Here is an 11,404-nt window from a genome sequence, read left to right on the forward strand (position 1 = left end):
AAACGAGAAGCTGTGAAGCGGCGATAACACGGAACCACAGGCGGAGCTTCGGGGAAAGAGGCCGGCACTCGGCACTCGGCCCCGGGGCTTCATGGAGGACTGACGGCAGCTGTGGAGCGGAGGACACCGAGCAGAGCAACATGTTGTCAGTGTGGCTGACATGGAGTGAGTACTCAACCATCCACTTTGGAAGTGGTTTACTTTTGTTTTCCTCCTTTATCACAAGCTGCTGTAACTTAAACAGTAGAAATATGATGCGACTTTTACTAACGCACCATCCTCAGTAACGTGGAAGAAACTCCACCTAAAACCTAATGTTTGGCTAAAACGGCATGAAATGTCTTTTAAATATTAAAAGAGGATCTCAAACGAGCCATTAATTCGGGAGTTTCGGTGGCTGAAATGCAGAATAAAACCCACAAGTTCATATTATCTTCATGTTTGCGTCTTGAAACTGCAGAAGGTTCCGTTTCTTTCCAATTACCTTAAATTAACTGTTTCTTGAATGGAGTTCGTCCACACAGTCTGTCATACTGAGTAAAGACATTATGTCAAATTCATATGTTGACCTTAATTATTTAATTAGTCCGTGTTTTGTTACTCGTTCAGATCTACCTTGAATTGAATTATGTCTGACTGGTTTTATTAGGAATTATTACTGTGAACATGTATGTTGGTAAATTATTCTACACTTTATCATCCCCACTGTTTTTATTTTATTGATGTCCATCATACTTGGGCTGATGTGGTGAAATAGTTAAAGTTGAATTAATTAATAAAATTAATATAAATGTCCTAACCGTGTTCTTGTCTCCAGACATATTTAGTGTGATCGTAACAGTGGTTTGTTGTGTGTAGTTTGTTTTGTGCAGAGCTCTGGGATGTTGATGTCTCATGTGGAGCGATATGAAGTGGTCAGACCTCGGAGACTGCAGGACAGACACAGGAGGAGCCTGCAGGACGACCAGGTGACTACACCTCACCTCACCTGCACATTTAATCCCTGAAAAATGCTAAATGTGTCACTAAAAGCTTGGGTTCTGAGTTAGTGTATAATACTCTGCTACATGTGAGAAAGACATATTCACTCCACTACATTTAAATTGACTTTAGCATTTATCTGCAAGCTAATAGTTACTATGTTATATTACACTTTTATATTGGATTTCTTAAGATACACAGTATATTAAAAATGAGAGAAATATTACTTTGTGTTTTTAAAGAATTATCACTGAGATAAGTAATAAATTTCACTCAAGTCAAACGTGTGCGTACGTCCTCCACTGCTGCTCTGATTGTTAACTGGACAATTTTCTGCAGCTTTATCCTGAGACAGTGCGGTACGAGTTGGACATTGAAGGGAAGAACCGTACAATTCATCTGGAAAAAAACAGGTAAACAGTTATTTAACATAATTTTGAATATATTTATAATGTAACTCGGATGTTTTATTTCCTGTGTGGCGACTATAGAGACTGTTAAAGCTGACAGTTGTTTTTCAGGCAGCATTTCAGACTCACAAATATTTATTTTAATACTGAAAAGAAATATAGTAATTTTTTTCTTGTGTTTTATAGGAATCTTATTGCAACAGACTTCACTGAAACAAATTATTTAGAAGATGGGACACGAGTGACAAGATTAATAAATGAGGTGAGACTTTACTTTTGACTTTACTGTTGATTGGCAGAAATTGGAAAAGTAAGCATCTTTCTTTATTTTCTATCATTTCATATGAAAACGAGGCTCAATCGAAGAGGTTAATTGAGAATGAACATAGTTGTTAGTTACTCCGTAAGTAGGATAGTTTGGGGTGAAACAGTTCTTAAACTGAAACTAAAACCACAATGCCAACAGTCGTATGTGGTTCTGATGCCTGTTGAAGACATCTCACCTCACTATCAGTGGAGTCCCCTCCTCATTAATACTCAGTCAGCTGCTGTCCTGCTGCTTTCAGGGACAGTACGGACTGTAGGTCGTCTGTGTGACTGAAATGTAAAGTTATACAGGAGAGGCATGACATTCCTAAGCTGTGACTCATAATTTCATGGGCATTAAAGAAAGGCATTCATGTCTGTATGTAGACTGTAAAGCAGCAGATTTACACACTGATGTCTCTAACTCCATGTGCTGTGTTTCTGTCCAGGAGAACTGCTATTATCACGGCCATGTTGAAGGCATGGCAGAGTCTTCAGTCAGTGTGGGGATCTGCTCAGGTATTAGGTAAGAAAGTCAGGACTGTGGCAGCTTCACACGCCCGTTTGTGTAAATTGCTGCTTACATGAATTCTAGTAGTAGTTTCCTGTTGCTTCATTATATTTAGTAACTAGTCCGTTTTTTCACGTGTTTTGAAGCCTGCTTACATGAATGCAGATTCTCAGACCAGTAATGATTTTAATCACTTAAAATTGTCTTTTAAAATGAACATTTTGTCTTTCCATTAACTTGAAACAGTGTCTCTGCTCCGTTCTATTTGATTTTGTTTTGTTTTTTATGTAAAACTCCCTGAATGGCCCCTGTGTCCAAAAATAATTTTTTGCATGTCAAGTAATATTCTCTGTTTTTCAAAACAACCATGTTTATTACATTTAAACCATTTCCACGTGTCCTGTATTGTTGTGTCCTGTTTTCTGCAGTGGTTTTGTGAGAGCCCGGCAGCAGGTTTACCTGATCGAGCCTCTGGGACAGTCTGAGGACGGCGATCATGCAATTTACAGACGGGAGCATCTGAAGACCAGTGGCAGCACCGTGCTGTACGACCAGGACCAGGTTCAGGACCAGGGTCCTCGGGTTGCTGGGCTTTTCAGATCCAGATCATGGGTAGGTGATGTATATACATTTTTTAATCCAGCCAGGAAATGATGGAGGTTTAGATGTCTGAAAAATACTTTGCGAATGTGACACTGGTGAATAAATTAATAAAAGTTTCCCTGTTTCATATCACTGATCTAAAACTGTTGGTTTGGTATTTAAATACATTTAGATTCTGTTTATTTACATATGGTTATGTATGTCTTACTGTTAAATCTGAGTAATTTTCTTATAATTTAGAGCTAAATTTATATTAATAAATATATTTAATCTCATTATGAATATTGAAGTCAAAGTAAATTAAAATGTAAAGAAATAAAACAGGCAGCAGAGAAAAAAGGGCTGTACGAAGACAGTCTTTCTTTTTCTTACTGTGAATGTTTTGTCTTTTCAGAAAACTGGACCTGGTGCAGGCCCACAGATGTTTGTGGAGCTGTTTGTGGTTGTGGACAACACAGAGGTAAATATGTCACATTGATTCTTTTGTAACCTTCATTCCATTGCTAAACAAATCTGATCGTGTGTGTCTCTTCTTTTCATCCAGTATAAACGATTTGGAAGTGAAACTAAATCCCGAATTCTAGGCGTCGTTAATCATGTTGACAAGGTAGTTTTCTTTTTTTTGTCTCTAGTTCAAGCTCATGTTTTCTAAGCTTGTTATAAGTTTGTTTGGTTCGTTCTGTCAGCGCTCTAAACGGACATTTCTCAGCACACTCATTCCTGTAACATCTCCTCTGTCGCTGCAGCTGTATCGACCTCTGAACATCCGCATCATGTTGGTGGGTTTGGAGATTTGGACAGACAGAGACCACATTGATGTCAACACTAACTCAGAGACTACTCTGGACAATTTTCTCATGTGGCGTCAGGCCGATCTACTGCAGAGGACGAAACACGACAATGCCCAGTTTGTGACGTGAGGATCAGTGTTGGATTACAGTTACAGTTACCGTTACAGCATGCTGACAGTTTGACCTGAAATTTGACTTTTGTCTTCAACAGTGGCAAAGATTTCGACACAGACACAGTTGGGCTGGCGAATAAGTTCGCCATGTGCACTGGAAACTCAGGTGGAGTCAATCAGGTATCCTCATAGGATTCGTATGATCAATAACTCCTAAGACTACTGGAAACATGTGAGAGTGTTGGTATTTTACAATATACTCTGATGGATTTGAAGCAAAGGTTGTGCACTTATCTTTCAGGACCACAATCAGAACCTGATCGGCCTCGCCTCCACCATTGCTCATGAGATGGGACATAATTTCGGCATGTCTCATGATGCTGCAAGCTGCATGTGTGGTTCTTCTTACAGCAGTGAGAACTGTATAATGGCAGATAAGCTCAGGTAAGAACAAAACTCTGTATTTACAGCGAATGCATGTTGGGAAGGATCATATTTCAGTGACATCAAACATTCATGTGGGGATTTTTTTGGGGTGGGCACCTCTAGAATCAGTGATCAACATTTACAGTCAATGAATCTATTGACTTTTCATTAGTGAACCTCTTTGCTCCACTTCAGGACAGGAAATCAAGCATTCCCAGAGTTTTTCAGCAGCTGCAGTGTGGAGCAGCTTGCTGAATTTATGGAGCGAGCTCAGCCCAGCTGTTTGCATAAACCCAGCTCCGTAAAGACCATTACTGTGGGACCAATCTGTGGGAACGCCCTGTTGGATCCCGGAGAGGAGTGTGACTGTGGCACTATGGAGGTAAAACTTACACAAAAGGCTAACACTGCTAGCTGCTACACATGAATCTTTTTTGAGACCTTGGAAAGTTTAAATATATCTGCTGGAGAAGGAAGATACCACCTTGGGTTTTCCAGTCCAGCTGACTGGTGTGGTTTCCTGTGCATGGGGCTAATAAAAGGGAAGATAGTGGTGAGCCAGAGCTAGAGTTTGGTCTCAAACAGTTAAAATTAAAATAGTTTTCCTGTGTGCTCATGTATTATACAGAGGGGAAAAAATCTTGGCTTCGATGCTGCTTGTGTGGGAGATTGAACTGTGATCTGTTGTTGCTGAACTGTAAACTGCTCAAGGTAGAACTGGATACACAACTGTGCGTTTCTTTATTTCTGCCACAGGAATGCAAGAACCCTTGTTGTGATGCCTCCACGTGTCGCCTGACTAAAGGATCTCAGTGTGCTCATGGACAGTGCTGTGACCTCTGTCAGGTACTTTAGCTTAATGTAGGTTTCTTATACTTTGTGGGATTAAAACTCTGTAGCTTTGTAAGATTGAGAGTGTGTTGATTTCAGTCATACAGACACACTCGGCTTTCTGTTAATAACCGTTCAGAAGGCATAAAATGCTAACACGAGAAGCACTGAAGCAGCCGTAACCGACTAACAACAGGAACCAGAGAGTAATTTTCTGCTATTTCCTCCAGTTCACCACATCCTTCCCCAACTCACACCTCAGGGACTGGAGACAAGTCATGAAATACCACATAAATACACAAGAAAACCATTAAACATCAAGATAACCTGTTGGCTTTATTTTTGTGGTGGTCAGGGCTCAGCCTGGTCTGCGACTGGTCTGCAGCTACACGCACTTGTACACATCAGTGTGTGTTGTGAAGCTCGTTGAACAGAACCACTACTAATTGCAGACACCCTGTCCATTCCAACATTAAAACCACCACGCTACGCGAGTTAACTCTTGACTGTTCTCACCTGAACTACACTTTATCCTGCAGTTCAAAACAGCTGGAAGCGTTTGCAGGAAGTTATCGAGCGACTGTGATCTTCCTGAATACTGCACTGGTCTGTCAGGGGACTGTCCTGAAGACAGCTTTGAGATGAACGGCAAACCCTGCTACGATCAGGTGCAGGGCTACTGCTACAACGGCCAGTGCCCCACACATGAGCAGCACTGCTGGAGACTGTTTGGACCAGGTACACATTGATAGAAATGTAATGTAATGAAATGAAAAGCCCTATAATTTAAAAGTTCATTTAAGATTCAGCTCAGTTTCTTTGGAAACACTGAGCTCTCTGCTGGAATTACAGCAGGAAGTGTTGTAATAACTGATTCATGTGTCCGTTATTTGCACTTTGTCACAAATGACAAGGAAGAGCAGCAAATTATCAAGAAGTTGACATCAGAATAATTGGGAAAAATTATTAGTAGATTCTAAAATGATTTTAATTGAGGAGATAACTGGAAATAAGGGGACAGAGGCGGGGGGAGGAGGAATGACTGTTCTTCTAATACTGATTTACGTATTGACAGGTTAAAGCTGACAAATGTTGACCTTCTGTGTCAAAACTTTATTTTTATTGTTACTTGATTTTCTTTTCCTCCAACCAACCACTGGATCAGTGAATGGTTAAACTCACGGTTAATAAGGGGTGTACAATCCTGGTCCTTGAGGGCCACTATCCTGCTAGCTTACCTACTATCTCTGCCCTGCCCCTGCTGTACATCATATATTATTATCTGTGGTTAATCCTGTTTTAATTATAGATTTATTTCAGTAATTTAGTTGAATACTGACCTGTTATTTCATAGTTCTTTTATTTTTGTTGTGTGATTTTCTCCTCTCAGAATAAATGGGCTTGTTTCTTGTTTTCTCAGGGACCAGAGTTGGAGCTGATAAGTGTTTTGACCTGAACAAACGTGGCGAGGAAGGCGCCAACTGTGGGAGGGACAAATTCGGACACACTCCTTGTGCTTTACCGTACGTCTTTATCAACATAGTTTGTTTTTATTGAGAATTTATTTTAAGAAACCTGCTCTGGACCGAAGTGTGACGTTTTGTATCTATGAGGTTTTTATGTTATGTCATCAACATTACAATTAATATGTTTAATTTTTTTTGTAGGAATATTAAATGTGGATCTATATTTTGTGGAGGAGGCGGCGAGTCCATCACAGGTAAAAGGGCGGCCTACACTGTGTCTGGTATAGAATGTAAAATCGCTGTGGACGACGATAAGAACAGAAACATCGACTTGGTGCCTGCAGGAACCAGATGTGGAACAAACAAGGTACGGCTTCCAACAGGAGACACTTAACATGAACTATTATTTTTTAATGTTTGTTGGATGTTTTGCTCAGAGTTGTACATTTGTGAGCAGGTTTGTCTTGAACACAAATGTGTGGATACATCAGTTTTTGGGAAAAAGGAGGAATGTTCACAGAAATGCAACAACAACGGGGTGAGTGAATTAGAAATCACAAGCTGATGTGTTCAGTTCAGTGTTTGACTCATGTCTAAATTAACTTTACTGCATTTTATCTTTTAGGTGTGTAATCACAAGAATGAGTGCCACTGTAATCCTGGCTGGGCTCCACCTTTCTGTAACATCCAATATGCAGATTTGCCTCAAGGTACAAAACAAGCAGCTGGATTTGGTTTTATAACAGCTAAAATTCAGCTGCAGACAAAAACAGGTCGCTCCTGTTCACTTAATCATTCGTGGAAGTAAGAAACGTGAATCACGTGATCTCCTGTCACTCCCAGCACTGACTAAATCCTCTGTTCCCGACTTTACCTAACGTAAAACCATTTTAAAACTAAGCTCTAGCGAGATTTCACTCTGTGTAACATAAAATAAGTTGTTTGTCACTTTAAGAAAAAAGCACTGATGTTGCACAAAGAGCTAATTTCTACATTAGAGGAAATAGAGATAATTTGTTCTGGAAGTGATTGTGCAGCTGTTCAGTTCTCACAGTAAATGACTGAAAACACAAAGGGGAAGAAGCATAGAAAGGAGAAATACACTTTTAGGAGTGACTTTCTCCTTGTGTTTGTGTAAATCTTGACTCATGTTGAGACATAACGATGTTTTAACAAGATCAACATCTTGTACAAAAACAGCTGATGTGGGTGGGAATGTCTTTACTTTTGCAGGATTGTAGAAGTTTTACCCTGACGATGGTGAAGGCTTCACACAGTAGTTAACACAGAGTTAATCTATAAAACAAAGTGCAGCTGTAACAGTGTGTTCTGATCTGTGTCTGCAGGCAGCAGTGCGATCATAGGTGGTGTCTGTGCAGCTCTCTCCTTCCTGCTGGTGATCATTGCCCTGATTGTTGGGCTGATGTGCTGTAAAAAGGACGACATGAACAACTACATCCTTAGAAGGTAGTTTCACATCATGCTCTGTTCTAAATCAGTTTCTCGGTTTTACTCTTCTACCTCCCAGCTGAGGTTTTTTTTTTTTATGTTCACAGGAAACTGCATTCGGCTTCAGGCAAGCTGAACCCAGTGTACCGGGAACAGAGTGTTAAAGAAAGACCTCAGATCAGTCAGCCCACCTTCATGGCATCAACAGCAACACGAGCCTGTGCTCCTCTGATAGTTACTGTGACTCCGAGCAGACCAGCTCCACAGGTACAGAGAGACACCATTAGTCATTAAAGTTCATGCCAGACATCAATTAGTTAATCATGTGCCGACAGGTTAAAGGTTTAAAATCTTAATGCACAGTAACATAATAGTTATGTGAGTTCGTTTTCTTTCTTTTCCAGCCACCAAAGACATTCCCTTCAGCAGCTACCTCTGAAACGGAGCCGGTAAGTTTCATATCGGTACATACAGCACGTGTACTACTCTGTACACTGTACAAATACACTTCTCATTACAAAACATTTGGATCCTCAGTTTTCTAATTCCAAGAATTTTGCAGCAGCAACAACAACTAGTGTTTGTGTGTTAACTCTGAATATAAAACAGAGTATGTGCACGTACAAGTAAAAACTAAAGAAATAATTAATGTGGTGTCTTTATTACAGATGAAACCTCAACCTCCATCCAAACCTTTACCACCTCTGAACAAGCCGCAGGTGAGTCACCACAGCAGCTTCGCTTGCGGAAAAGTGTCAGTCTTATAATAAATGAACTATTTTGTAGCCCTAAATATCTATAACTATATTTATATAACATGTACTACTTCAGTCTTCCTTCCTGCATCAGTCCCAGTTACTCACAGTAGTAACTTCACTTTGGTTTTCAGGTTTCTTGGTTTTCATTTCTATGTTTTGTTACCCAGGAGCTAAATTATTTTAGCTTTTTTATAACTTTATTTCAAGTGTGTCACATATTTAACCAATATCAAAACTAGAGGCTTCAGACTCTGCATCATGCTACTAGTTTGTTTTGTTCAAAGGTGAAATGTTTTTCAGGTCAGGTTTTGGATTTACACTTGCTGTTAGTAACATAACCTTTGGAGTGTCAGTTGTTGTCGTAAATTAACGCTCCACATTTTGCAGCGCTGTATATAATTAGTGGGGCAGTACCAATTAAAACGACTCGATTTTAAAAAAGCCTTTTCCACGGCTACCTGCAGCTACGACATTGATGTTGTTACCGTTATGTCAGCTTTAATCTCAGTCACCATTGTTTTTGTTGTGTTAACGCAGAAGTTCACAAAGAAGAAATGCTATTGGCTCAGAGATGATTAGGCTCTAGTCTGCCCCCTTTTGGCTGATCCTTTAAAATCTCCAAACTCAAGGAAGTGTGTGAACAATGACACTGATGTATCCCCGGCCTTAAATGACACCCTATGGACTACTTGTCCATGTACTACTCAGTTCAAACAGTTCTTTGTCTGTTTCCTGGACGTTTCTACTGTTTCTCTAACGCATGAGTTTCCCCTCTAGAGATCATAAAGTATTAAAAGTCATGGGTTAGACTGCTGTTCTCTTTTGGGACCAAAACACTTTAGTTTTACGCCTTGGAGTTACAATTTTATATTTATAAAATTGGCCTTTTTTTCTTTTTCAGTATAATGCTGCCAAACCGAGTCCTCCTCCTGTTCCTCCGGTCAAGCCTAGTCCTCCTCCAGCATCCAGAGTCAAGCCGTGCACTCGTCCTCTACCCCTAGTGAAGCCACAGATACACAGACTCACATGAAACTCTCATTACAGGTATCAGGTTTAACCAAAGTGCTTGTACATACAGAAAGAGGTTGTCTAGATCCAGTGTTAACCTTCTTTAAAGTTAACGCTGGATCTTTTTGCACTGTACTTGAAAAACTATGAATGGTACATAAGTGTTAAAGTCTTAGTGTGTTTTAATGTAGATCAGCTTGAATCATCGCCCAAAGCAGGATTTACAGTATGACAGAGCCTCAAGGAGCAATTACTCATTTTTACTGCAGATATTTTTTTAGTGCCACAGTCATGGGGTGTTCACTTTGTTGGTTAAATAGGAAATGAATGTATTACCGATGTCCTCTGTCACATCTGAACTCTGATGAAACGCTTGTTGTTGTAACAAAGTGCACTTTATTGTAGAAGTATGATGAAATGATCATGATGTAAAGGGACATTACACCGTTTAGTGAAGCAAATGACGACAGAACTTCTGTTAAGTGAACTGCAAAAGCAATAAAAGTTACATTTTTCTTTACAAGTCTGGTTTGTCTTTCTTTGTGTCTCTATCAGTTAGTATTAATCCACACTGATTAGTCAGACAGTGGGAGGAGACTGATAGATACGTCTACCAATATCACAGAGTTACTGTATTAATGACAAATGTGCTTATGGTGAAACTGCACTTAATCTCCATGTTCACTGTCCGGTGCATCAACCTTTTGTTAGCAGTCACTCAATTGCATAAAAATACCAAATTAAAAAAGGACTAAAAGTGTCCAAATTATAAATGTGTCTGTTGTTTGTCACAAATGCAGTAAAAATCTTACCTGTAGAATTTAAGTTAAATCAGAACTAAACAGAGTCCAGACAAAGAAACAGGAGTCCAAGTACAAACCAGAGGGGACAGGACCAGAACCAGGTAAAACTGACGATGGAAACACAAGTACAACAACAGCAAGGACCGGAGGAGGGAATGGGAACGCTTGTTATGATGAACCCAGACGACCTGACTTCACTTTAACTACGTCCTCGAGCTGGTGAACCTGACGGAGAACGTAGCAGCTAAAGAGCAACTGGTTCTCAAAACAGCTGGTGGAGACCGAAAACAGATCTCAAAGAAAAATACTGAACATTAATTTCCTACCTATTCTAAAAGCAACTGTAACGGGGGAGGTCAAAAACTAATTTCAGGTTAAACATCGTCAGATCACAGCAGCTAAATAACAACACTAAACCAGCTGTTAGGTCAGAAAAGAGTTGGTTTGTATCACAGAAGCAGCTGCTTCAATACAGTGCTGAGACTCAAAGTGTAATAAACACAGAGCAGAAAGGAGAAGTTCAACCTTTTTCTGTCATTATTTTTTCTGTTAAAGGGGCTTTTGTAACTTACTGGAGCCGCTGATATCAGACTGTAGCACACCTAAGATAAGCTTAGTGGAAACCGGGCTTCGTAATTCTGAGAACAGATAAAAGACTTATAGTACAAACCCAAAACAAACGGTCACTGATGAGCTGGAAAACCTCGAGAACAAAGAGAATTGTCCTCAACAAAAACTGGGTGTTTCACTACCAGTCATCATGGAAACACATGTTCACCCAACCTCTGGGTCCTTTATGCAAAGTTAGACTGGAAACTCTGAAAACGACTATTTCTTGATGGATCTGTCTTCGTGCACAGGACTATTGTATTTTAGACTCGTAGCTCATATGTAAAACTAAGTCAGAGGAAAAACTAAGTGGTTAAAGAAGCAGCAGGTTTGAGGCTG

General features: G+C 39.9%; 1 protein-coding gene across 1 annotated transcript; it reads left to right on the top strand.

Annotated features, from left to right (window-relative positions):
• The first annotated feature begins 10 nt into the window (after window positions 1-10).
• Window positions 11-10,173, top strand: adam8b (ADAM metallopeptidase domain 8b). The gene is made up of 23 exons (XM_026352079.2): window positions 11-165; window positions 859-968; window positions 1,321-1,394; window positions 1,578-1,653; window positions 2,147-2,223; window positions 2,637-2,820; window positions 3,206-3,271; window positions 3,356-3,418; window positions 3,558-3,727; window positions 3,814-3,895; window positions 4,017-4,159; window positions 4,337-4,523; window positions 4,898-4,987; window positions 5,512-5,710; window positions 6,393-6,495; window positions 6,640-6,805; window positions 6,896-6,976; window positions 7,064-7,148; window positions 7,785-7,905; window positions 7,995-8,154; window positions 8,292-8,336; window positions 8,556-8,606; window positions 9,547-10,173. Exons 1-23 carry the CDS (start codon window positions 141-143, stop codon window positions 9,673-9,675), a joined length of 2,487 nt encoding a protein of 828 aa, XP_026207864.1. The 5' UTR covers window positions 11-140; the 3' UTR covers window positions 9,676-10,173.
• Window positions 10,174-11,404: the final 1,231 nt, after the last annotated feature.

Source organism: Anabas testudineus, chromosome 19, assembly GCF_900324465.2.
Source record: "Anabas testudineus chromosome 19, fAnaTes1.2, whole genome shotgun sequence".
Classification (NCBI taxonomy): Eukaryota; Metazoa; Chordata; class Actinopteri; order Anabantiformes; family Anabantidae; genus Anabas; species Anabas testudineus.

Excerpts from the sequence above, each read along its gene's own strand:
- adam8b (XM_026352079.2), top strand. The coding sequence starts at position 141 with ATGTTGTCAGTGTGGCTGACATGGA. Across the intron at positions 5,711-6,392 it reads CTGGAGACTGTTTGGACCAG|GGACCAGAGTTGGAGCTGAT; the intron begins GTACACATTGAT and ends TTGTTTTCTCAG. Across the intron at positions 6,806-6,895 it reads CCAGATGTGGAACAAACAAG|GTTTGTCTTGAACACAAATG; the intron begins GTACGGCTTCCA and ends ATTTGTGAGCAG.